Source organism: Dipodomys merriami, unplaced genomic scaffold (assembly GCF_024711535.1).
Source record: "Dipodomys merriami isolate MVZ:Mamm:240054 unplaced genomic scaffold, mDipMer1.0.p SCAF_458, whole genome shotgun sequence".
Lineage (NCBI taxonomy): Eukaryota > Metazoa > Chordata > Mammalia > Rodentia > Heteromyidae > Dipodomys > Dipodomys merriami.
The window spans coordinates 781,618-809,531 of record NW_027206022.1 but is presented as its reverse complement, the minus strand read 5'-3'; the positions used below and the strand labels follow the sequence as shown (position 1 = coordinate 809,531).

Genomic DNA, 27,914 nt, shown 5'->3' with positions numbered 1-27,914 from the left:
GAATGTTCAAGATGGCTGGTAAATTTGGGGGGTATACACAATACAGATCTGAAAAAAAAGCATCTTTTAATGAAATTGTAGAATTTTGACTTGGAATTTATAGTCATTTAAAGAGTAAGAGACTGACACTGAGGACAGACTGGTGTGCCAATATCATCCATTGCAGGCCCTACTCATTTTCCCTTATATGAGATGCCACTGATGCTGGGATGGACTTTTGGTTTCTTGATCTTGTTCCATTAATTGATCTGACCAATCTAAATAGAACTATTTTTTTAACTGTAACTGAAAAAAATTGAACATAAAACAGACTATTCCACTGGGACCTCTCTAAACAATACTTCCAGTCCTGTTTCTCTCCTTTACCACTAGATGCCCTAAATTTCCACCTAAGCAATATCATTTCAAACATTTACTCAACCAATACGAAAAAAAACTTCCACTCAATGCCAGGTACTAGTCTAGGCCTAGAGGACAGAATGATACATTTAAGAAATAGACCAGGGAGCTAATCTCAGACTAGCAAGAGGTAAGCAACCATTATACCTGCTCTGGCTTATGAAGGTCCAAGATGAAGGATATTCTCCTCAGACTCATTGCCCCTGGAATGGCTCAGACCTGCATCTCCCAGTTGGGGTAGGAAGAATCAAAATGGGCAATAGTAGGTTAGTAGTGGTGGTTGTGGGGTTTATGAAATACATTGGACATATCCCAATATTTATATAATACCACTGTAGGAGGCATCGACTCACATGACTCCATCTGAGTTCCTGTGTGCTATGAGAGTGCATGCTGGCATGCGTTCCCTCTGGAGGAGGAAGGGGGACACCCCTTCAAGTCAGGGAAAAGGTCCCATCTCAGACTCAGGTGAAGGTTTGTGGCAAGTGCCATTCTTGTGCCTCCTAGTTAACCCCATAGAACAATGCCTCAATCTTGAGGCATTGAGTGTTTTATAATGGAGGCCCACCTACACCTTGCTTTTTCTTTATTATCTTTGATCACAAGGAACTGCTCCACCTCTGTTGACAACTTTTCCTGCTCACTGATTAAAAGTGGCTAAATTTTATTCTCTACATTTCCCCAAAATTGGTTAAGGTCAATTTTCTGTCCTGTGATTGTCCTGTGACTGTCCTGTGACTACAGACTTACTTCTATGCCCCTATGGCATCTATAAGTGTATGATGTTTTAATAAACTTTGTCTATACGTGCATGGTACGGTCCCTTTCTGCCTACTAGACACTGCATTATTGGGTCTCACTGTGTGAACAGCAACATACCACAACTACCATTTACAAAGGGCATTATGGCAAATGAAGAAAACACTAAAACTTTGTAAGAACTTCTGAGTTTTTCATGAGATTTTTGGTGTTTAAAGAACAAAAATTTAAAACAAAAAAGTACATCATTTCGGCCATGTACGTAAACCATTTATATCCTCCATCTCTAAGGGAAAGAAATTCCACCAAGCAGTGGGAGACAACCACAGAGGCCTCTCTTCCCAATGACTATAATTATAGGGATGTCTGTCTGCCAAGAGTGGGAACAGGTATCTCTCCTCTTCCTAGGCTCCCATTCTCCTCTTACAAGACAACAATCAGCTAGTATTAGTGGAACTTCTCAGTGTGGTGAGGGCAAATAAAAGCAGCAGCTTGCTAGGCAAACCCTGAAGAGCCTGTGTACATGTTCAGGTTTGACCCTTAGAACAGCTCTGTGGAAAAGCAGAATTCTCCACAATAGTCTTTTAGTAATCAGAGAAATGTGTTGTCCACAATCACGTTAAATGTTCTAACTTTTTTAACAATATCAGATATGCAAAGAGACAGTAAGTGTGACAACCAGGGGAAAAGGTGGCTGTTGTGAGAGAAGCCAGACATCAGACTAATAGTTAAAAGTATGAAAAAAATTGTAATAATGACATACAGAACATATAGTCTCAGTTGGAAGATGAGCCCAGTGGCAGAGGTAGGGAAAATGGTAAAGGTGACTGAATGTAAAATGTACATATAAAAAGTGTAGACATAGCTGGGAAGGTGGCTCATTGGTACAGTACTTGCCTTGCAAGCATGAGGTCCTGGGTTCAATTCCTCAGCATCACAGAAGCACTGGAAGTGGTGCTGTGGCTCAAATGGTAGAGTGCTAGCCTTGAGCTGAAGAGCTGAGAGACAGTGCCCAGGCCCAGAGTTCAGGCCCCACGACCAACAACAACAACAACAATAACAAAAGTGTAGACATACCCACATGTTTGTGATTGTAGCTCCTCAGGAAGCTGAGATCTGAGGATCAGGGATTATAGCCAGTCTAAACAGGAAAATCAATGGCACTGTAATCACCAATAACCTAATCAAAATGGAATCATTCCAGTGGCTGAGAGCAAGCCTTGAGGGGGAAAAAAACCTCAAGGACAGTTCCAAGACAAAAACAAAAGAAAATGTACACATTAGTTATATACTTAGGATTTCACTGTGACATTTTCATACATGTTTAAAATATATGTTATTCAGTATCACCCCTAAGTCTCCTTCCTTTCATCATGTTGTAAAATAGTTTTGACATGTTTCATTGTATTATTCTCATATATTCAAACAATGTTGATTATGTTTATTCTCTGTCAAAGAACTATACAAGCATTTATAAAAACAGAGCAAGGGAATCTGTTAAAATTATTTTGGGGAGGAGAGGGATGAGGAACAATGATGTAGTGAGTTCAATGAAGTAAACTGTATTCTTGTATTGCAATATCACCATGAACCTCTCCTATAGAACTAAAATACGTTAATAAAAATATCCTATTTGATAGTGAAACCACATGTACTTATATCCTAAAATCAGCAGCAAGATAAATATATCTACTCTCACCACTTCTAAGTTGCACTGTACTGGAGAATTGCTAGCAAGGTCAATTTGACAACAGAAACATAAGTATCGATGCACATAGGAAGGAGAGTAATTATCTTTATGTGCAGGTAACATTGTCTTTCTATTTCTGCCATCTTGGAGCTTGAACTCAGGGATTGTGTGCAGTCTCTGTGCTTTTCACTCACAGCTATCACTTGAGCTGCCACTCCATTTCTGGCTTTTTGATGGTTAATTGGAAACAAGACTGTCATATACTTCCATGCCCAGACTAGCTTCCTACTGCAAAGCTCACAAGTCAGACTGCTGAGTAGCTAGGATTGCAGGTAGCAGCCACTGGCTCCCAAAGCTGACATTATCTTTTATCTAGAAAATCACAAAGATACAATAAAAATTATTATAGGCAATAGTGGAGAACAACGAAGTAACAGGATGTAATATTTGCATAAAATAACTGGACTTATATATGTGAACAATGGTAATTTTTTTAAATGTAGTCAATGCTATTTACATTAGTATAAAAAATAAAACATTGAGAAATAAATTTATGGGTTGGGAATATGGCTTAGAGGTAGTGCTTGGATGGCATGCATGAAGCCCTGGGTTCAATTCCTCAGTACCACATCAACAGAAAAATCAGAAAGCAGTGCTATGACTCCAGTCGTAAGGTGCTAGTATTGAGCAAAAGAAGCTTGTGAACAGTGCCTAGGTCCTGAGTTTAAGCCCCAAGATAAGAAAGGAAGAAAGGAAGAAAGAAGGAAAAAAGGAAGAAAAGGAAGGAAGGAAGGAAGGAAGGCAGGCAGGCAGGCAGGCAGGCAGGCAGGGAGGGAGGGAGGGAGGGAGGGAGGGAGGGAGGGAGGGAGGGAGGGAGGGAGGGAGGGAGGGAGGGAGAGAGGGAAAGAAAAGAAAGAAAAAATAAGAAATTTATCAAAAATATAACCTTGAACAATGACATCTACAATAACACTACACAGCTAGTCTTGGAAGCACTGCTGTTTTTACTTGATCCTTATCTCCTTGGCTCCAAAGGATGTACTTTTACACAATAAAATTGTTTTTTTTCCTTTATATTATTACAGGTGCTCTTAAGTTGAAGTCTGTACATCCATATATGCCCTATGATCTCCATTTTCATGAGGAATAACTCAAGTCCACAAAAAAGGCATGCAGAACCCACACACTGGAGGTCTGAATATCAGTCATGAAAGTTTTCTACCCAAACCTTCCCTGAACCAATGCAAAGTTTTAGCAAATATCACAGTAAACCTTTAAGAGAGATGAATAGCATCTCAGATGAGGGAAGGAGACAATTTATTCCACAGTCTAATGGATAAGGTCTGGGAAGACAAGTCTGAGGTCCCTAGGTATATAGCCTAAAGTTGCTGGGAGGAACATTTAGGATCAGAGAAGGGATAAGAATTGAAACCAAAGTAAGGCATGTGAAAAGGAAAGACAAAAACAGAATGCTTTGGGGCAAATAAGCTTCACATCAACATAGACCTACCCTAAACTTCACTCCTTTATACAAACCCACAATTCACCCTGATCCCCCCAAACCACTATCTTTTGAAGAGCAATGGAGGTGATGATCCATGGTCTAAGATATCCCTGTGAGGGAACTTGTCATGAGCTAACTGAAGAAATTATTTTAAAAAAAAGCAAGTGGCGCACAGCAAAAACTCATAGATGGTGCCAAAGCTCTAAGTTAAAGCCAGAGGACCAACAACAAAAAGGAAAAAAAAATCCCACAATGGAAAGACAAAATTCAGAAACAACCAAAACTTCCTTAAGATTTCATAGACGGAATATGGGAGTTCCTGGGAAATTAAGATTTTGAGAAATCTAAATTGAAAAAAGGATTATGCTGCATATCTACCGAACAATTCTATTATTTTATTCCTATGTATACATTACAGCAGAGGAAAATGATTCAGAAATTGGCTTAGGGTTTGCGAATACCGTTTTAAGGTATTTTAATGTGTCATTCTTTTTTTTTTTTTTTTTTGGTTGATCGTGGGGCCTGAACTCTGGGACTGGCCGCTGTCCCTCAGCTCTTCTGCTCAAGGCTGGTGCTCTACCACTTGAGCCACAGCGCCACTTCCGGCTTTTTCTGCTTATGTGGCACTGAGGAATCGAACCTACGGCCTCGTGCATGCAAGACAAGCACTCTACCACTGAGCCACCTTCCCAGCTAAGGTATTTTAATGTATAAGAGGGGAGATATTCAAAAACTTAGGACAAAAAAGAGATGTAATTTACATTCAGGAAAACGTAAGTGTAGAAAAAAAATTTTTAACGCAGTCTACTAACCTCCATTACATTATTAGAACTGAGAATTAAAACGCCAATTTAATGCTTCCAATGCATGTCCATGTTCTGGTTGGTCATACAATGTTTCAGGAGGCAGACAGTGATTTTCAGGAAGGAACTGTAACCCTGTACCCACCTTTGGTCCTCAGCTCCAACCAGACCTGAGCTCCTCCCACCCCGGGATTTCCCGCTCTTTAGCTGGCCACGCCCTCTCCCCCGCCCAGACTCACCTAGCAGGCATCTTAACTCACTTCCGCCCTCAAACCCAGACACCTATCCGCAACTTGGACGGAGGCCGACGCCCTGTGCTACCTCTCCCAGGGAGATATGGCCCCTTTAATAAACCTTATGTTTCTCCAGTGCTGCCTACCTCCGCGTGGTCCTCTGGGAGGGTCCTGAAGAATCCTTTCAAACTCACGTTGGCTGCAGCAGCTGGGAGACACAGGTCCGCATCCATCCAGAAAGGCACTCCTGGGACCTCGGTCTAACCGCTGGCACAAGCCCACTTCCTCCAGTTGGCGCCGTGCATTGTGGGAATTGTAGTCCGCATTGGGGCAGAGAGCCTTTGAAAGAGCGAGTTTCTTGAGAGGGGACAGAGAAGTTCCTTCTGCGCATGCGTCTCCCCGCCCACTGCTAGTGTTTCCAGCTGTCAATTCCGGTTTCTTTTCCTTTGCCCTGCTGCTGGAAGTGCTCTGAAGTCCAGTTTTCCATTCTGGAGGCCGGAGGCCCCGAGACAGGCGCCCAGCCGCTCTTCAGGGGACCTTGGGAGCTGTAACTTGAAGGAATCTCAGGCTGCGGAACCGATGTCAGGTAACAAAGGCAAGCTGGGTGCAGGACCGGAGTCAGCCCCACGTGTGCCTCCTGTCTGGGCTTGATGATTTGTTTGGGGTTCGGGTGCTTGTGCTGCCATTGGCCCGCGAGCCTCCAGAAGCCGGACACTGGCTCCTGGAGCCCCAAGAGCAAGCTGGGTGGCTCTCCAGACTAGGAGAGCCGGGAGCTGTGCGTGTGAACGCCACGACTGAGAGATGCTGCCGGCACCCACGCCACCTGATTCACTTTGCCCAGCTGTAAGCTGAGCACGGAAACGGTTGTCGTGAACTTGTGATGTGTGTGTACCAGGGTTGAGTCTCCTTCCACGGCAGTTGCCTTTTGGGCTTCTGTGTTGTTTCTGCTAGAGGTGTCTCTGCTCTGCCCCTGCTTGGTAGCCTTCTTAGCACTCTGGGCTGGAGTTCACTCGTGTCTGGACACCACCTTGTTTCTAGAGACAGTTCCACGTGGCATGTTAGAGTAGTGTGTGCCGGTGCTATATATTTAGGAATGAAGCTAAGAAATGTGTGAAGGAAGGCACCCTATGAATAGGAATCCCCCTCCTCCAAGGACAGACCTTGTCAACTCTGACCAGCCCTAAAGAGCAGAGACAAGAAAGGGAAGATGTTTTAGTTTTCTTTGCTTTAAATAAAAATTGATTCTACTTCCCAGAGCACAAGATTCACGTGGTACTCTTTCCTCCAACACTGTTGGAAGGTTTAGACCCTCTTTCAGGAGGGGAGGGCATCGGGACTGAGGATTAAGCCGGAGCCTAGTGAACAGAAGGGGCAGACTGTTTAGTATGGGAACCCACAGACTTATTCCAGATGTCCCATCAATGGATTTGCTGACACTACTTCTAATATGTTGGGTTTTCCTGGCAGTTCAGGAAGTGTTAATGTAGAATCTTTGGCTTTCTATAAAAAAACATAGAAAAAACATGGAGGTAATGTGTATTGCTCAAGAATGCATGATGCATAGATGTAACATGTCCTGAAGTTTTAGCTAGTGTTACCCGTTTCGTCACAATCTGCTCAAAGAAGTATTATTTTACATAGAAAATTCTTTTTGGCATTTGAACTCAGTGAATCATAAACAGTCCTTTATAATATATAGATAGATACATATTGATCCTATTTTCATCCTCTTCAGTTCCTATGGCTTCTGCAACTTTAAAGTGTTAAGAACATGGATATTCTCCACTTTATTTGTCTGTTTCTGACAAATTGCAATTTCTCCCATATAATAATGAGCCTATACTATGTCACTTAAAATGAGAGACTGCCTAAACATGCATTCCCAAACAACTGATAAAATATAATTTAAATACAATACGATGCCCTTTTTTTCTGTGCCAGTCCTGATTCTTGAGCTCTAGATCTAGTTACTAACCATGAGCTTCTTTTGCTTAAGGCTAATGTTCTACCACTTAAGCCATATCTCCACTTCCAGCTATTTTTGATAGTTTATGGGAGATCATAATCTCTCAGACTTTCCTGTCCCAGCTACCTGCAATCAGCGATCTTCAGGTCTCAGACTTCTAAGTAACTAGGAGTAGAGTCATGAGCTACCAGAGCCAATTACAATATCCTCTTTTAAATAAAGATAATATTTCTAACAAAATAACCTGAAATAGAAAATTTTAACTTTTTAAGCAGGGATGTTCAGTCACTAATGTGTTTGAGGACAACCCAAATCCCAATATATATATCCCAACATGATTTTTCTAACACTCCTGGTCTCAAGCATTGTGAATATGGACACTTAGCCTCTAATAAAGTCTTTTTAAGTTTTAAAGTAAGAAAACAAGGGCTGGGAATTACTTTAGTGATAAAGTGTTTGCCTAGGTTGTGTGAAGACCTGGGTTCACTTGCTCAGTACCACATAAACAGAAAAAAATTACCTGGAAGTGGTGCTGTGGCTAAAGTGGTAAAGTATTAGCCTTCAGCAAACAAAGCTCAGGGAGAGTGCCTAGAAACTAACCACAAGCCCTATGACTGGCAAAAAGGGAGGTGGTGGGGGGAGTAAGAAAACATTCTTGTGATGTGGATAAACCCCTTAGTAATGTGCAAACCTTGCATTTAAATGATAGATATTGTCTTTGCCAGCAAAAACATTCGCACTGAAGTCTATAGAGTAGGTTTTAACTTTTTATACATGTCACGGTAAAGTTGATGATATTTTATATTAAGAGGTTCCATTCTACATAATTGTGTTAAAAAAAAAGAAAAAGAAAAGACCTGTGGATAATAGCATTTCCTGTGTAAGAAACCAACCAACAAGTACAAGCAAAAGCACATAGCTATTTGATTTATGTTTTATGGATCTACATTTTGGGGTGTCCTCAGTTTGGTATTTTGTATTAATATTGTTTACGTCATATATAAGACTTTAATCTTCTAGCCTGGCACCGGTGGCTCACGCCTGTAATCCTAGCTACTCAGGAGGCTGAGATCTGAGGATTGCAGTCCAAAGCCAGCCCAGGCAAGAAAGTCGGTGAGACTCTTACCTCCAGTAAACCACCAGAAAACTGGAAATGGTGCTATAGCTCAAGTGGTAGAGTACTAGCCTTGAGCTGAAGAGCTGAGGGACAGTGCCCAGGCCCAGAGTTCAAGCCCCATGAAAGACTTTAATTTTCTAATTCCTTCCCTGAGCATGGTTGATTGGAATTGTGTCTCTCCTATGACCCAGTATTTTAGGTTCATCTTTATTAGGCCCAGTATCTCCAGCACTATGGCCAAGGTTCTTAATATGACTGTTTAGGAAAGTGAGCATTAGGGATGTAAGATCTTTAGTGATGACCCTTTGGACAAAGCCAGTTAAATAGCAAATTGCAAGTCCTTGCATAAGGGTGCTCTGAGAATTTGGATACAAGGAAATGTGCTATTTCACAACCATTACTGAAACATTATACCACTACAAATATGCATTGCATACGTGTTTCCTGTACAACTTTTGTGAAAACTGCTGAGCTATACTATACATGATTTCCCTTGTGTTTAAATATGGAAATGAATGAGGTGGAGTACAAATGCTTAGTGGAGTGCTAGGATACCTTTGCAATAAAAGAAAAAATAGTTCATGCATCCCTAAGTGTACTTCAGTAAAAACTTGTTTTAATAAAATGTGGTACCTTTTTATTTATTTCAATTATCCAATTAATTTTGTGGGATGTTAGTTTTCAGGAATACTGAATGTATATTAACCTAGAAATGAATTGCTTTTATACTATCTACCAATTAATCCACTATGGATTCATCTTTAGTGAAGTGTTTAATGCTCTACTTGAGACATAAAAGATTCTTGTTCTCCCATAAGAAGGCTTTATGCTTTTCCGGCCCATGGGTAATGTTTTAAGCAGGAAAATCTGGGGCAAAATCACACAGGTTCTTTCCTGACTACCTCATTTGCCTTGTCTCCCAGCCATGCTTCCAGAATCTTCTGTCCATTGTCAACAGCAAGAAAGAATGAAAGGATCTCTGGTGAGTTGCTTTTGATTTCTCTGTTTTACATTCCATTTTATGAACCTACTAGTGCACAAGATTGAAAAACAGAAAAACAGATTCAACTTCAGGAAGATGCTCCTAAATCAGATAAAGAGGGCTTGTAGACTTTGTACATTCTAAATCTGACATTCTGTCTAAGTTGAGTAGAGATTTGCTTCAGTTTGTTTCTAGTTTTTCTGATGTTGGAAGAAGTAGTCAAACTTGTTAAGGGATTCACTGACACCGAGGAGATGACTGCTCATGGAAGCAACTGGTCAGAGATCACATCCCCATGAATAACATTAAGCTGTCCCAATGAAATTTTTCCTATAGTTGCTGATAAGTGTGGTCATTTATACCTTCAAATATTGAAGAGTACTGAGTAAGGTATGTGTACTTAAATTACTCTTCATACATACTTCTTGGACTGCTTCATAGGCTTTTTCTACTTGAAACTTAGGCTATATTTGATCATATAGTCTATGTCCTTTCTAGAAATCCCTCCATGTATCTCAAAGATCTCCTGACTAGATTTTTTTCTCTGTATTTTCTCTATTCATTCTCTGTTTCTTGCTCACTAGCTTTCTTTATTTCTCTTTCTCTCCCTTTTCATCTATTTTTCTGTGTCTTTTTCTCATTGTTTCTCTCAGACCCTCCTCCCTCTGTCTCTTGCTTTTTTCTTTTCTTAAATGCTCTGTCTAGGAGTATTTCTTTTCTGTTTGTTTTTTGTTGATTGTAGGGCTTGAACTCTAGGACCTACGTCCTGTCACTCAGCTCTTCAGCTCAAGGCGAGCACTCTACCACTTGAGCCACAGTGCCATGCCCATTTTTCTGGTGATTTACTGGAGATAAGAGTCTCACAAACTTCCTTCCCAGGCTGGCTTTGAAGCATGATCCTCAGATCTCAGCCTTCTTAGTAGCTAGGATTCCAGACGTGAGTCACCAGTGTCCAACTAGAACTAGTTTTTCTTACTGATCACTTTTCCTTTACTGACATGGCTTTTAGAATTGACATGTTTTTACCCATTATATAGGAAAAATGTTGCTAAATGTAAGCCGAGGTACTTTTATGAGAGTCTAGAGCTAATGAAAATTAGAAAAACTCCAAACACAGAGAGATGGGGGGATACAGAGTCCCAGTGCTCACTGCCAGTTGGGCCCCAAGTTTCTGCAACTAGACATCTTTGTTTGAGTTCACACAGGGAAGGTTACCATGAATATATGCAAAAACAAAAGTAGAACATCTCTTTAATATTACAATCACAGCCAAACAGTTTGTGAGAGACACTTGCTGTTATTCTTTTGAGACAGAAGACTGCAGCCCAGACAAAGTCCAGATATGAAATCCACTTTTCTGGCCTTCAAGGTCAACAGCACGGAAGGTTCATTCAGCTCCCAGCCTTTCTAGCACTAAGGAAGGGGGTTGGCACTCCAGTCCTTTAACCAGCTCCAGAGTTGTCTGTTTTAACTCTTCCATGGCCAGCTCTCAGTATTCTAACTGCAGTGTAGGTGGAGTTCCAACCTCTCAAATCTTTTCCACTTTCAGCTCAACTTAGCATTCCCTATAAAAAATTACTACCTTCTACTCATCAATACACAGCAAAAAAAAATTGATAAGCCTGATTCTATTGTCTATCTGATCTAATTTCATTGATGTGGTAGTGTAGTTTTATATTTTCTTCTTACTCCATTTGAATATTTTCATTCACTGCCGGTGTAAGATAGACACTGGTTTTTATAATAAACAATACAGTGACCAGGATTTTTATATTTGAAATATCACTGGTAGCAAAATGTGACCAATATCTGCTCAGTGATAGACTTGTATCTCTCAGAAACTTAGCTATTAGCTAACATGTGGCAATATATCCTTTGGAATCTACCTGGAGAACTAATTCAGCAATATGTGATACACTTGAAAAATAACCAGTGAAAAGATATACAAAAATTAAAAGCAAGATGCAATATTAGAAGAGTTTGAATTTTTGGTCCATGTGTGTTTGTTATTGATGCAATTTGTAGTTCTATGGTCCAGCTAAACTGTGGTTTAACATGTGCTCATAAACTTTAATTTGTTATTTCAATAGGAAAAATAGATATATATGGGACTTATATCTCTGATCCAATTAAGAGAATCTAAAATTTGATTTTTCCATATTCCTTTTGTAGACAAGACTTGCTATGTAGTCAACCTTCTCTTGAACTTGTTATGTAATCTAGGCTGGTTGGTAATCCTTCTTGAGTTTCCCAAGTTCAGGGAATATAGATATGTTCCATCCTGTGTGGCTATATTAACCATTTTCAAATCAGACTTCACCCTGCATAGTTGTGTGGCCATCTCTTCCATCCATGTACAGCATGTTCATCTTCCATGTATGAAGCTGTATAATCATTAATAGGCAGCTCCTTTTCCTTTACCACCCCAGTCTCTGGAACCATCTTACTTTTTGACTCTATGACTTTGTTGATCCTTGGAAGCTCAGTAAGGAAAATCATACCATGGCTGTGCTTTTATGACTGCTGTATTTTATTTAGGTTAATGTATTCAAAGTTCATCCCTGATATAAAATGTAGTAAACTTGTCTTCCTTTTCAATATCTTTATTTATTGTTTTACCTGTGTCTGTGTTTTGGTTCTTGTCAGTACTTTCTGGGAAGTGATTCTCTAGTACTACTTCTCGTCCCTGCTTTCTCTTCTGCTGGGTACAAATCTAGAAATAGAAGTGCTGGACCATATTCCTATGTAATTCTCTCTTTAGTTCTTTTTAGCACTGTCCATACCATCTTTGATTGTTTTACATTCCTGCCAGACATGCACCAAGGTTCAAATTGAATTCACATCCTTCCCAGCCTTCATTAGACTTTGGAAGGATTTTTGTTGTTTTTGTTTAAAACTCTGTCCATACTAACATGTATAAAGTAGTTATTTCCATAGAATGTTGATTTGAATTTTTCTCATGACTATTGAAAATGAACTTTTTATATTTTAATCAATTATTTGTATGTATTTTTTTTAGAAAAGTGTCTTCAATTGTTTTTTGTCCATTTAAAAAAAAAGATTTTGTGTGTGGTAGTTTCTTGTATAATTTTGCTTTATATTTTCACATTTGTTCCAATTGTTAGTCAATTTAGTGGTATTTGCAAATATTTTCACACATTCTATGGTTTTGCTTCTTTGTTGATCATGCCTTTTGAGGTACTTGTTTGGTTTTACATCAGGACTTTTGGCATCCTATCCAAGCAGTAACTGTCAAATCTAATGTCATGAAGCTTTCCTGCCCTCCACTCTTCTCCTCCTCCTTTCCCTTTCCCTCTTTTTCCCTCTACTCCACTCCTCTCTTGTCCTTTCCTCTTCCTTCTTTTCCCTGCCCTTTTGTTCCCCTTCTCTCGGCCCTCCACTCATTCTCTTTTCTCTTTATGTGTCAGATGAGGACTTGCTGTGTTGCCACAATTGGTGTCTATCTTAGAAACTCATGTGCTACATCTACTTTAGCCTCCACCATGCCTTTGTTGTGTAGTGCTGGAGCTTGAACTCCAGGTCTGCTTCCTCATTCACTGTTGGCGCTGTCACTTGAGCCAGCTCCCACCTGTTGTCTAAATGCTTAATTTGAGTTGTCTACCCCGGCTGGCTTCCAGACCTCAGCATCCTTCACAGCTGGGGAAGGAGAACAGTCTTGTGCCTGAAGCCCTGGTTTGGTTTTCTTTTTCTTTTTTTTTGGGGGGGGGTCCTGTTGTGGGGCCTGAACTCTGGGCCTGGGCGCTGCCCCTCAGCTCTTCAGCTCAAGGCTAGCACTCTACCACTTGAGCCACAGCGCCACTTCCGGCTTTTATTCTTTTTGCTTATGTGGTGCTGAGGAATCGAACCCAGGGCCTTAAGCATGCAAGGCAAGCACTCTACCACTGAGCCAACTTCCCAGCCCTGGTCTTATTTTTCTTGTCTGGAACTTTTAACATTAACAATTAATTGTATACTACAATGAAACAAGATAATTATGTAGAACTCATGTTCAACTTAAACTCAGATACTTCAGTTTCAAATTAAGTGTTGCATTTTATTTCTAATAATTGTAAGTGTTCTTCTAACTATGGGAGATTTTGTTCACTCAGCAAATGGATTATGCTAGCACAACTCCACTTAGCAATAGTTTTCTAATTAATTTACTGTTTTTATAGAGGTGATGTACAGACAGATTACAATTCCATGAGTCAGGTAATAAGTGCATTTCTTCTCTTACAGAGTGTTCCATTCCCTCACTCTCACTCAAACACTCCCTTCCATCTCTACTCATGTGTTGTTCTATAGTTGACTTTCATCGGTTTCTCATAACCTCCACTGCTGCACTTTTTCACCATTTCCCTCCAATTCTCTGACTTTTGCCCAGTCTCTACAAGATGTACATGTGAATACAGCAAACAGAATTTAAAATATTTATTTTTATTTCAAAGGTTAAGTAAGAAACTGGTTCCCTTTAATATTCTATAAATTACAATGTTAATGCCAGGTGCTGGTGCCTCACATTTGTAATCTTAGCAACTCAGGAGGCTGAGATCTAAAGATCGTGGTTCAAAGCCAGCCCAGGCAGAAAAGTCCATGAGAATCTAATCTCCAATAAACCACCTGAAAACTGGAAATTGTGCTGTGGCTCAAGTGGTAGAGCACTGGCCTTGAGCTGAATAGCTCAGCCACAGTGCCCATGCCCAGAGTTCAAGCCCCATGACCGAAAAAAAGAAAAATCACAATAAATCGGGTCATTTCTTCCAAATCCATTCTAATTACCCTGTGTTTATTTCACTTACAGATTACTAGAAATACACTATTTAACTTTATTTATAACATACAGCTTTATTTGTCATATTGATTTCTGAATAGTTTGTCTTGAGATTTTATTCTCAATGTCTCTGTCTTGGTAAATGTAATGACATTGTTTTATACACAGCATTTAGGTTAAGATAATGCTATTGATGTGTGTGTCCCAGCTAATTTTTGGTCTGGTTGTTCGATCAGTTAGTAAGAGGTGTATTACTTCTCCAGTGATAATGGTGGATTAAAAAATTAGAATTCTAGGCCTTTTTTCTGGGACAGTCCTGGGGCTAGAACTCAGGGCCTGTGCACTCTCCTTGAACTTCTGCTCAAGTCTAGCACTCCACCACTTGAGCCACAGATCCATTTCTACTTTTTCTGTTCACATGGCACTGAGGAAGTGAACCAGTACATAGCCAAGCACTCTTGAGTATGCCACATTTCCAGCCCTAAATCTAGTACCCTGTTTTTTGGTACAATTAATTCTTTGAACTGAGGCCCTCCTATTTGCCTGGCAAATTGCAATATTTATTGACGCATATAACTATTCCACATACTTTTAATAAAGTGATGAGTTTATATATTGAATCTTCATGCATTGTGAATCATGAATATGGTGCTATAAGTTTCATTTCCACAAATCATTACAGAAAAATTACATAAAATATATGACCAATATATTCCTTTATACTTACCTACACATTTACCATTTTAATTTCTTTGTCCTATGAGTATATCTAGGTTGATACCTTTTGCTCTTCTTTTTTTTTTTTTTTGGAGGAGGGGTCCAGTTGTGGGGCCTGAACTCTGGGCCTGGGCGCTGTCCCTCAGCTCTTCAGCTCAAGGCTAGTGCTCTACACCTTGAGCCACAGCGCCACTTCCAGCTTTTCTCTTTTTGCTTATGTGGTGCTGAGGAATCAAACCCAGGGCCTCATGCATGCAAGGCACGCGCTCTACCACTGAGCCACCTTCCCAGCCCTTTTGCTTTTCTCTTGAAGCAGGATAATTTTTTTAACTCTCTTAAAATGCAGATATACTGTTAATGAATTATCTTTCCCTGACAATATCTTCAATCTACATTTTTAGAAGAGTTCCTCTGCCCAGTGGATTGTGAACTGAATGTTATTTTCTTTCAATTCTTCACATATATATTTCCCTTTTGTGTGTTAGTGAGCATTCACCTCTGGTATTGCCAAGCATGGCTAGCTTGGCCATTCATCATTTGTAATAGGGTTCAGTGTGGGAGTCCAAAACCTCTCCATTTAGCCTCTGCACACAAATTAGCACTCTTATTTCCTTCCAACTTATAAATTTTTCTTCTGTAATTTTAGATCACATCCCTCTTCTAATTTTTCTCTGTCTTGCTTGTCGTGGTCCTATTTTTCGTTTTTTGTCATCTTGAATGTTCCTTAAGCCTCTATCCATCCTCCATCCTTCCATGAAAGCTTATTAAAATGAAAGTGTGGTCAAGGAACATTTTATTCCCCTCCCAGCTATATTCTGTATTGTAGAAGGTAGGCCAAGTTCACAAAACTTCCTTCTAGCAGTTCTTTTTCACATAGGAAGGAAATATCAGGGTATCTATGACCACACTTCAATATTTAGGACTTAAACAAACAATGGTCAACATAGGATATTTATATGTGGGAAGTAAATCAGATCTTATAAGGGCCAAATCCATCATTAATTATGTTCTTAAGTACTGCCATTAACATTCACATGAACACTGTACTTTTCATGAATCTACTAATGTTCTGTATATTTCATGTGATGTCCTAAATGTGTTCTAATTGCTTATGACAGCGTGTGTGTGTGTGTGTGTGTGTGTGTGTGTGTGTGTGTGTGTGTGTGTGTGTGTGTGTGTGTGTGTGTGTGTGTGTGTGTTGTGGGGCTTGAACTCGGGGATCTCAGTGAGGCAGAATATGAAAATACAGAAAAAAATTATTTCTGATCTTAGTAAACTTTACCAAAATGAGCTAAACACACTCTTTCAGACACCTACTGAGACTTTAATGTTGTCATGCCAGAACATTATCTCCTTAGAATTCCTATCTGTCTCAGTCAGAACATTATCTCCTTAGAATTCCTATCTGTCTCAGTCGCTAGCAGCAGAAATTGTTCTCATGTATCAGGGAAACTTTGTACAAAGTTACTATGGTATCAAATATTTGTACTTTGATTTTCAATTCTCCTAGTGTACAGGTAACATAACAAGCTCCAAACAGTTATGTAAGACAAAAGCATACATGTAGAAGAATGAAATTCCACATTCGGTGTTCTCATGACTCAGGGCTAAATACTTGATGGAAATGTGCCATTACAGAAGCTGGTGTCATTTGATGATGTGGCTGTGGACTTCAGCTGGGAGGAGTGGCAGGACCTGGATCTTGCTCAGAGGACCCTGCATAGAGATGTAATGCTGGAGACCTACAGCAACCTCTTGTCTGTAGGTGAGCAAAAGTTATTTTAACTTGCGAGATCAAGTGTGGTTTCTTTTTAGTTGATACATAAATATTGATGTTATTCAGGCATAAGATTCCAGTCCATGGGAAGTATCATTTTTTTTCTTTTTTCTTTGTATTTTGGGGTGGGGGGGGTGGCGGCAGTTGATTGTGGGTCCTAGCACTGTCCCTCAGCAATTGAGCTCAAGCTGAGCACTCAACCCTTGAGCCACAGTGGCACTTCTGGCTTTTTCTGGTAATGTGGTGCTGAGGAATCAAACCCAGGGCCTCATGCATGTAATGCAAGCACTCTACCACAGAGCCATATTCCCAGCCACAGAAAGTATCGTTTTGTTTTCTAAGGGAAACATCCACTTGATTATGAAACTCAAGACAATTTTCTTCCCATTCTTCAAGAAGCCCAGTCATCAGTAGGACCCAAGTTCTAAAGTATGTTCCACTAATAGAAGACTGTCTTCCTAAACGTGGGGTGGTTTTTGTAGGTGCAAATACAGTCTAGAATAGAATGTACATCACTATTTGCAGTATGATCTGAAAATCACTAGTTGAAAGTGGTTATTTTAATCAAACCTGACACTGGGTGCAGTGACTAACACCTGTAACCCTAGCTCTTCCAGAGGCTGAAATGTGTGGATTTTGGTTTGAAGCCAGCAACTGCAGAAAAGTGACCATGAGGCTTTTATCTCCAATTCCCTTCACAAACTGCAAATGTAGCTGGGACTGAAACTAGCAGAATGCTAGCCTTGAGCAAAAAAGCTGAGTTCAAGCCACACAATTGGCAAAATAAGTCCAAAGCTGGGGAATGTCAACCAGGTAGTGGGTAAGAAATGAGAAACAAGGTTTAGGAGCGACTTTGAACACCATGTCTAAGACCTTACAGTAATGATAACCCAGCCTACCAATAGTTCTTCTCTACTTCTTAATCACAGGGTACTGTGTTCCTAAACCTAAATTGATTGCCAAGCTGGAGCAAGGTGCAGAACCATGGAGAAGAGAAGCCTCAGACAAGAATCTCACAGGTGAGATAAAGCATCTTGCATGGTGGTTTTGTAGCCAGAGTCCACTTGGTAAGTTTAATGAGCTTTACTGAGCAATAATGTTCCTAGTTCCCCTGAGTCATGTGTGGCAGAGAAAGAGGTGATCCTTTATCGCAAGAACTTGTCAATCAAGAATTTACATGGAGACAAACTGATTTGGCTGTTCCAGTATAGTTAAAGTGAGCAATTCTTTCTCTTTGTAGAAATCATTCTTAAACAGAAAAAGGAAATGAGAAATGTAGAAAATGAGGTCTCATTTTCACTGAAACAAGGGCTATGCAGGTATGAGGAAATAAGGAGTATGGCAGGACTGCAATCCTGTGGTGAGGAAAATTGCTTCTTGGTGATGGTGAAAGTGAGTGAGATTCAGAAGCAAAGCTTTTGGTTCATAGGGGATGACTACCTGGGTGGTGAGCTGCAGTATCTTTGGTCTTTAATGGTTGTGAAGGATCAGGAGTGTCAGAAAAGGAAATTTGATGAGAATTTGACTAAGATGGAGGGAAACAAATTTAAAAACTGCCACCAATCCCTAAAGTAATTCTTAGAAGTTAGAACTGAAGAGATGGAGGTATAAATCCTTACTCTCAGGAACCTTCCATGCTTAGTGGAAAGGCAAACGGATGTATAAAACACCCGAATGGTCTCTAAATCTAGTCAGTATTTCTGTTCCTCACATAATGCTTGAGAGCAAACCAGAAAATATATAAAATACTTTCATAAATTAAAATAAAAATAACAGGTATTCCCTTATGACCAAACCCCAAGGGTAATAAAGACAGATGTTAAGTACTCGTCTTAAAACTAACAGTGTGTAGTTGAATTATTTGAGCAATTCCCTGAGAAAAACACAAAAAGTCTGAAACAGAAAAATATTATTTACCATTGTAAAATGTCAGTACTACTTTGTTAATACATTACGGAGAAAAGCATATATTCTGCATCAAACAGTTCCTGCTTTGAAAGTTTAAAATCTTGTAACAGCTAAGGTGGGAGAAAATGTCTTTACGTTGACATTAAGGAATCTTGCGGTCTCATTTATGTTTTTATCTGTCTTTCTATATCTCATTTTAGATGTCCAAGAAATGGAGTACAGGATTAAGACCTGTCAGGAGAGTCTCTATGAATATCTGTCTGAAGTAGCAGGAGAGGAAAAAGTAAGATTAATAACAACTTTTAATTTGAGATCAAAACCTAAGTTGGAGCTGATTAGAAATAATGGGAACTCCTTGGGGATGAGGACAAAGGAGTTGATGCGGTGTCAGAACATGCTTCTCTATGGTGAACCTGATTTGATATGTGCTGCCTATACTCCTGGTGTGTCTCCTGCAGTTTTAGAATATAACCAACGTGGACAGCCTTTTACCAAGAAGGCACACCTTACTGTCCAACAGACAACACACACAGGAGAGAAACCTTATGAATGTAATCTGTGTGGAAAGTCTTTCACCCAGAAGGCACACCTTACTGTCCATCAGACAACACACACAGGAGAGAAACCTTATGAATGTAACGTATGTGGAAAGTCTTTCACCCAGAAGGCACACCTTACTGTCCATCTGACAACACACACAGGAGTGAAACCTTATGAATGTAAGGTGTGTGGAAAGTCTTTCACCCGGAAGGCACACCTCACTGTCCATCAGAGAACACACACAGGAGAGAAACCTTTTAAATGTAACGTGTGTGGAAAGTCTTTCGCCCAGACGGCACACCTTACTTTTCATCAGACAACACACACAGGAAAGAAACTGTATGGATGTAATATATGTGGAAAATCTTTTACCTGGAAGGCACACCTTACCACCCATCAGACAACCCACACAGGGCAGAAACCTTATGAATGTATGGAGTGTGGAAAGTCTTTCATCCGGAAAGCAAACCTTATTGTGCACCAGAGAACTCACACAGGAGAGAAACCTTTTGAATGTAATGTGTGTGGAAAGTGTTTCACCCAGAAGTCACAACTTACTGTCCATCAGACAACACATACAGGAGAGAAACCTTATGAATGTAACGTGTGTAGAAAGTCTTTCACCCGGAAGGCACACCTTACTGTCCATCAGAGAACACACACAGGAGAGAAACCTTATGAATGTAAGGTGTGTGGAAAGTCTTTCATCCGGAAGGCAGAACTTAATGATCATCACAGAATCCACACAGGAGAGACACCTTATGAATGTAGCAGGTGTGGAAAGTCTTTCTCCCGGAAAATACACCTTACTGTCCATGAGAGAATACACACAGGAGACAAACCTTATGGATGTAGCTGGTGTGGAAAGTCTTTTATCCGGAAAGCAGACCTTAAAACACATCAGAGAAGACACACAGGAGAGAAACCTTATGAATGTAATGTGTGTGGAAAGTCTTTTATGTGGAAGGCAGGCCTTACCATCCATCAGAGAATGCATACAGGAGAGAAACCTTATGAATGTAGCAGGTGTGGAAAGTCTTTCACCCAGAAGGCAGACCTTAACACACATGAGAGAACACACACAGGAGAGAAACTTTATGAATGTAACCTGTGTGGAAAGTCTTTCACATGGAAGGCACGCCTTAATATCCATCAGAGAATGCACACAGGAGACAAACCTTATGAATGTAGCAAGTGTGGAAAATCTTTCATCCGGAAGACACACCTTAACATACATCAGAGAAAACACACAGGAGAGAAAACTTACGAATGTATGAAGTGTGGAAAGTCTTTCACAAGGAAAGCAGTCCTTAATATCCATCAGAGAATGCATACAGGAGACAAACCTTATAAATGTATCACATGTGGAAAATCTTTCACCTGGAAGGCACACCTTGACATCCATCAGAGGACACATACAGGAGAGAAACCTTTTGAATGTAATTTGTGTGGAAAGTCATTTACCCAGAAGGGACAGCTTACTGTCCATCAGAGAACACACACAGGGGAGAAACCTTATGAATGTAACAGCTGTGGAAAGTCTTTCACCAGGAAGGAATACCTTACTGCCCATCAGAGAACACACACAGGAGAGAAACCTTATGAATGTAACCTGTGTGGAAAGTCTTTCGCCCGGAAAACAAAACTTACTGATCATCACAGAATACACACAGGAGAGAAACCTTATGAATGTCACAAATGTGGAAAGTCTTTCACCTGGAAGGCACACCTTAATATCCATCAGAGAAGACACACAGGAGAGAAAACATTTTGAAAGTAACCTGTGTGGAAAGTCATTTGTCCAGAAGGGAAAGGTTACTGTCCATCAGAGAACACACACTGGACAGAAACCTTGTGAATGTAACAAATGTGGAAAATCTTGCATCAAGAAGGCACACCTTAGTGTCCACCAGATAACACACAGAGGAGAAAAACCTTAAAAATGTAACAGCTGTGGAAAAGTTCCACACAGAAGTAAACCCTCATTTTGCATCAAAGAGCACTCACAGGAGAGAAGCCTTTTGAATGCAACACATGTGCAAAGAGCTTCAAGTGGAAGTGACAGCTCAGCACACATAAGAAAATTCACCCAAATGAGAAACCTCTGGAATGTAACAAATGGGGAAAGTCTTTCATCTGGAAGAAAAGGCAGTTTGCAGCAGAGAACCCACACAGGATAGATAGAAGCCCTTATTTAGTACCAGAAATAACACAAGACAGGTAAGTAACAATATATAAAGCTAATGGGCTCAAATCGCTCATGCCTGCAATTCTGAAATCTGAAGATCAATCTTTGGAGCTTGCCTGGGTAAAATGAACATGAGACTTATCTCCAATTAGCCACCATAAAGGTCAAAAGTAGTAGATATGTGCCTCAAGCGATAGAGGACTAGCCTTCAGCAAAGAAGCTCAGGAACAGCACCTAGGCAGTGAGATCAAGTGCTAACGTTGGCATGTTTGACTGGTGTACAGAAATCAATACCAGTTGTAGTAATTGAACTTCATTTTGTAATAATGCACACTTTTAAGGAATCCTCTTAGAAACAGAAAAATGGGTTTCCTTGTGAAGCTAGTTCCTCTAAATATTATCCTTCCTTAATAATTAGGAATTCATTTGATTTAAGGACAGCAGTGTATTCATTTGAAATAAAGTTAGTAATCTAGGTGTGTTTTGGCAGGCTTATAATTCAAAAGGTAGGAAAGGAAGACAGGATTTTCACTAGTTTGAGAGCAACTCAAGCTATACAGTGATGTTCTGCCTCATTTGTATATATAAAATATGTCATATTATTAATACATACCATATATATGAGTGTGCAAGTGTGTATGTATATATATATGCATGTGTATATATATGTTTCTGTATATTCATATACAAACATACATGCATACATATAAACAGAATAGTTTTTTGTGAGGAATATTAATGGCCATGGTTTCTCTACTGATATCAAACCACAAACAGTGTGTAGGTTTCTCATATGTGTGTGTGTATGTGTATATGTGCATGTCCCTAACTAAAACTGAATATATATTAAATGTATGTATATATACTTCATTTATTATATAGTTAATATATAATTCATATATAAGTATGGTCCAAATAGAAATGGACATACTTTTATAACACTGAGCATTTGAAAATTCATCTTATTTTGTATGGCAATAGCCATAAAAGAAAAAAAACATGTAAGCACTCATGGTTTGTGCCTGCAAGGTATTAATGGATTTTTCCTATAAGCCTAGATACTCAGGAAGCCAAGATCTGAGGATCAAGGAATAGAGCAAGCACAGACTACAATACATTATTAGCTTCAATTAACCAGCAAAAAGCTGAGTGGAAGGCGTGGCTCATATCTCCTTCACCTATGAGAGAGAAAACCGAACAAGCACAAAACCTGAGTTCTAGGTCAGGTACTGGCCAAAACAAACAATTAGGCATTAGCCAATACAATATAAAAATCAGCTATCTGGAGAACACAGAATGTATAGGTCTTATTATCATAGAAATTCTCCAGCAGTTGTGGATTAAGGAACAGTGTATGACCTTAAGTTATTTGAATAATTTTATCACAGATTCTATTTTTTTTTGCCGGTCCTGGGGTTTGAACTCAGGGCTTCGGCACTGCCTGTGAACTTCTTTTGCTCAAGGCTAGCACTCTTACCACTTGAGCCACAGTGCCATTTCTAGCTTTTTCTGCTTATGTGGTACAGAGGAATCAAACCATGGTTTTCATGCATGCTTGGCAAGCACTCTACCACTGAGCCTCCTTCTCAACATATCACAGATTTTGATAAATAGAATTAAAACATGGCATAATAGACTGCAGCATGGGAAAACGTATTTGCCTGCAATACATCTGAAAACAGACTAATGACCAAGATACAGAGAGAGCTCAAATATCTAAACTCCCAAAGAACCAATAATCCAATTAATAAATACATAAATGAACTGGTAGGACAAATGAGTGTACTTAACTCCCAAGATATACAACTGAGAACATCTGTAGATAAAGCAATGTTCAGCATCCTTGGCCATAAAGGAAATGCAAATTGAAATAACATATAAATTTCATTTCCATCAGAGTGGACATCAGCAAGTACACATAAAGGAGTAACTGCTGGTGAGGATGTTTGTGTGAGTTTAAATTAGTGTACCAACAAGGGAAAATGGTATAGATGTCTCTCAAAAAGCTAAAACTAGAAGTACCATAGGATCCAGAAATACTACCCATGGCCATACATCTGAAAGAATTTGTGTCCGTAGAGAACAGTGTCATGTTTACACCTATCTTTATTGCACCTCTATTCCCAAGAGCCAAACTGGAAGCACTCTAGAAGCACTACAGTTAAAGAACAGACAAAGAAAATGTGACTTACACATGCCAAGATCTAGGCAGTGTCTATATGATATCCTTCCCTTCTGCTTACAATGCTATCCTGTCAGAACTATCAGCCTCCAGATTACAGTGGCATGGACTTATTTCTGTCATTGTATAGAAGGAAAATGAAGGACCAAAGGGTTTTTTCTATGCCTGAGCCTCAGTGTTAGTTACAAAAACAGTCAACTTGCCTCAGTAAACTGTAATCGACACAGTCAGCTAAAGACAGGGTAGTCTGTGAAGATGTTAAAGAATGTGGAAATGATTGAGAACTCTAGAATATTTCATGAAATCCCAAGCAATCAGTGGTGTGTTTGTTCCATGATTGAATGAGTGGGTTCTTATTTCTTGAATTCAGGAATATGTACCTGATCTCTGTCCCACAGTTTAAGGAGTTACACACTTATGGATTAGGATATCTCAGCTTGCGACAGTCAATTTAATGCAAAAAAAAAAACACAGCTCAACTTCCATCTTGGTATTAGGGCATTATGATACTTCTGGTAGGCAGAAGGACTAAATAACAAAAAATTAAGCATAAGGGGATCAACAGGTGGTTGAAAATTAGATTTGCAAAATTTTCACAGGGAAGTGGGTAATTGAAAGAGGTGAGGTGAGGTTATGGGGAAATTGGAAAACAAATGAAGAAGAGGAAAATGCAGTCAGGTATCAAATGTATATCTTACAAAAGTAACAGAGAGAAAGGATAGGTAGGGGAAGGATGAGTGGAAATGTTGAACTGAGTGACATTGATCAAGAGACATTGTATTTATAATTGCTTGGATAAAGAAGTCCTTTGTATAACTCTGTAAGGCACTGACGTGTGTGACCCTATCTGAGGTCTTGAGTACCATAAGGATGCATATGTCCCCATGCATTCCCTCGGGCAGGGAAAAGGGGAACGCCCCTTCCAAGTCAGGGCCAATGTCCCACGCCCAACCACAAGTCTCAGTGAAGGTTTTCAGGAAGTGCCATTCTTGCCTCTCCTATTCATCCCATAGAACAAGACCTCAGACTCCCTTTGTGTATCTAAGGAAGCTCACCTGTGCCTTTTCAGTAACCTTTGATCACTGGAGCTACCTCACATTTATTGTCAAGGATTATTCTTCCTGCTAACTGACTTAAAGTTAATTTTCATTGTCTGTATTCCCATAAAACTGTTTAAGATCAATTTTCTTCCCCCTTGCTGAAGATTTACTTTCCTGCCTGTATGCTGTATATAAGCATGTGATATTTCAATAAACTTTGTCTATGCCCAGATGGTGTAGTCCACTTTCTGCCTACCAGATGTGTATTCCTAGGTCTTGCTGGGTGAACAGCAACATAAACTCCTTCAAGATAAATAAAAAGAAAATGTGGCATGCATAATCAAGGGACCTTTATTCAGCTACAAACAAGATAATGCAGCATTCACTGGCAAAATGATGTAACTGAATAGCAACTTGTTATTTGAACTAAATTGGTTAATACAGGCAAATGTTACATTTTTTTCTCTTACATAATGGAATGAAATGGAGTCCTAAAAGATATACCTGTGTGTATATATGTGTCTAATCACATCCTTAAGCCCAAATTGTAATATGTGGTCTACTTGGGGATTTGAAGGAGGAGTGGTTGAGGGAACAGGATGGACAGACACTGAATAATACTGATAAAGAAGATGTGAACTATGAGCACTGCACACAGGAACTGGGTGAAAGTAGGTGAATAATAGAAGTGGGGAAGTGGGAGTGGACAAGTTAATAGAGGACCCTGGAATAAGTTCATCGGATTAAAGTAAACATGTATTCTGAAATCACTAGGTGAAACCAACTTGCACAAGTAACATAAATAAAAAACAAGTAATAGCACAGTTCAAAAAGAAATGTATTCAATGCGTGACTGTAGAACTATGACCCCGCTGTACATCACCTTTATGGTAAACATTAAAAAGAATAAACAAGTAACAGGAACATAAAACAGGTTCTGTTGAGGATATGAGTCCCAGTAGGATCAGGGAAGATAGGATAAGGAAGGCCATATGATGAAACAAACCTTGTATATGTTTGTGCAAATGTAACAATGGAATGTGTTGATACTGTTTTGAGGATGAGGAAGGGAATGTGATGACAATCCATCAAGGCACAGTTAAAGGTGACAAAGGAATGTTATTTACACTACTTACACCAGAAAGGGGGCTTGCGACTACCTTGTGCTTGTCTGGCTACCCAGAACCAAGAGCAGCCTCAACCTCCAAGCCACAAATGGGCAGCCCCGACCTTTACCAGTTGGATTGCAAACCTCCTATTAGTCAGTCTACAAATCTTCAAAGCTCCAATGCTCCAAAGGGGAAGGCTTTTCTTTTTGCTTCCTCCTTCTCTGCAGGCCTCTCCACTCCACACAGGTCTCTTTGCAGGCCTCATGCCTTGCCACTGGCCTCTCCAGACACCTCTTCAGAGGCTCCAGGATTCTCAACAGGCCCTGCTCTGCAACAATAGGCTCCTCTCACTGTCTTTCTGTCGGCCATCTCAATCTGCACCCCTGCTCCTGGGAATATGTAGCCTATATATAGGCTGTGTTCCCTCCCCGCCTCCAACAGTTTCAACTGCCACTCACCCTCCCCCAAGCCACCCACTCACAACCACTCTTGATACCCTGGCCCTTCCAGCGACCCAGACCCTGGGGGTGGGCTTTCCCACCCCATTGGTTATTGAAGGAAGAGAATGAGGGTGCATTCATATACATAATCGAAGTAGCACAATGAATCTCCTATGTTCAACTAATATACGCTAATTAAATGTAAGGGAAATCATAGTTTCCCTTATATGCAATAACTATGTCTAGGACAAGCAGAAGAGTTCAAAAGCTATGTACATATGACCATATAAGTTGATGCTAAGCAAAATGAACCCCAAGATAGGGACATGAGATTTTATTTTTCTTGCTGTTCTTTTTGATCTGCTTATAATGTACTATATGATATTTTTTCTTTCTTTGTATGTTCTCCCATGGTATAACCCTTGTTGTCACTATATTTGATTCTAGTGTTTTGCGTCTTGTATATACGTTTTTCTAATTAAAGAGGGGAAGGGAAATAACAAAATGGTGAAATAAGGATACAGGATGACCCATTGTAACAATGAGGTGTAGAAGACACTCTGTTGAAAACGAACTTTACAACTTTGGGGTGGGGGAGGTGGGGAGGAAAGGGATGGTAGGGGACAAACAAAGGAGGGGGAAACAAATGCTTGATAGGAAATAAATGGATTCATTACCTTGCTCCTGTAACTAATCCCTCTGGACAGTAACTTTGCTCTCTCTCTCTCTCTCTCTCTCTCTCGCTCCATATATATATATATATATACACACACATATATATATACATATATATATATACAAAAATGTAAGGAAAATAACATATCAAAGGTTTTTTATGAAAATATTCAGTCAGCCAGGTGCTGGTGACTCATGCCTTTCATCTTAACTACTCAGGAGGCTGAGATCTGAGGATCATAGTTCCAAATTATCCATGTTAGAAAAGCCTTGAAGACTCTTATCTCCAATTGATCGTGAAAGGATACAAGACAGAAAAAAAAAGCAGAATGTTGAGCTGTGGCTTAAGGAGTAGAACTCTAGCCTTGACCAAAAACAAAAAAAAGCTCAGGGACAGCTCTCAAGGCCTGAATTCAAGCTGTAGGCCAAGCACACCCAAAAACATCATTCAACCATAATACAAAAATACCTGTCTACTACGAGACAGATGGGTATGTTGGCTGGAGGTGAAGTCTGTGCACTGTATGTATGAGGCCCAGGGTTTGAAATTTACTATTGCAAATATCTTAAGAAAAGAATGTAGTCTTATCAATATGTAAACATAATAGTGTTTCATGATTTACAATATTTTCAAATTTTCAAAGATGCATTTTTATACCATAGTTCATGATGTTACTTCATTAAAAATGAACTGATTACTGAAATAGGTGGTTTAGTAGAGATCAAATATAAAACAATTATAGTCAGGTGCAGTGGCTCACAGCTGTAATCCTAGTGACTCAGGAGGCAGACATCTGAAGATTGTGGTTTGAACCTAGCTTGGGAAGGAAATCCCTGAGACTAATCACCAGTTCAAAACCAGTAAAATGGAAATGGCGCTGTGTCTCAAAGTGGTTGAGTGCTTGCCTTTGGTGAAAAAGCCCAGGGACTATTCCCAGGCCCCGATTTCAAATCCCAAAACTGAAAAAAATGCAAATCTGGCTTTTTCTTGATCTTCTATTTTCCCTTCACTTTTTTCTCCTTTTCTAGTTGTAACTGAATATTTCATGCCATTCCATTTCTGCGCTCCTTCCTCTTCACCTTTGGGCATAAAACCTTGGGACTTGTACAGGGA

General features: G+C 39.8%; 2 protein-coding genes across 2 annotated transcripts in view; one reads left to right on the top strand and one right to left on the bottom strand.

Annotated features, from left to right (window-relative positions):
- The window catches only part of LOC138808600 (zinc finger protein 25-like), a 55,648-nt gene extending 49,941 nt beyond the window's left edge, over window positions 1-5,707 (bottom strand). The window contains exons 1-3 of the mRNA XM_069994898.1: window positions 5,535-5,707; window positions 2,236-2,299; window positions 547-618 (exon numbers count right to left, since the gene is read on the bottom strand). The gene's annotated coding sequence lies outside the window, so the exon portion shown is untranslated. The remainder of the gene's footprint in view (window positions 1-546; window positions 619-2,235; window positions 2,300-5,534) is intronic.
- A 182-nt stretch (window positions 5,708-5,889) lies between these two features.
- On the top strand, window positions 5,890-24,007 carry LOC138808599 (zinc finger protein 420-like). The gene is made up of 5 exons (XM_069994897.1): window positions 5,890-5,974; window positions 9,395-9,453; window positions 16,580-16,706; window positions 17,648-17,737; window positions 18,827-24,007. Exons 1-5 carry the CDS (start codon window positions 5,968-5,970, stop codon window positions 20,938-20,940), a joined length of 2,397 nt encoding a protein of 798 aa, XP_069850998.1. The 5' UTR covers window positions 5,890-5,967; the 3' UTR covers window positions 20,941-24,007.
- The last annotated feature ends 3,907 nt before the right edge of the window (window positions 24,008-27,914 follow it).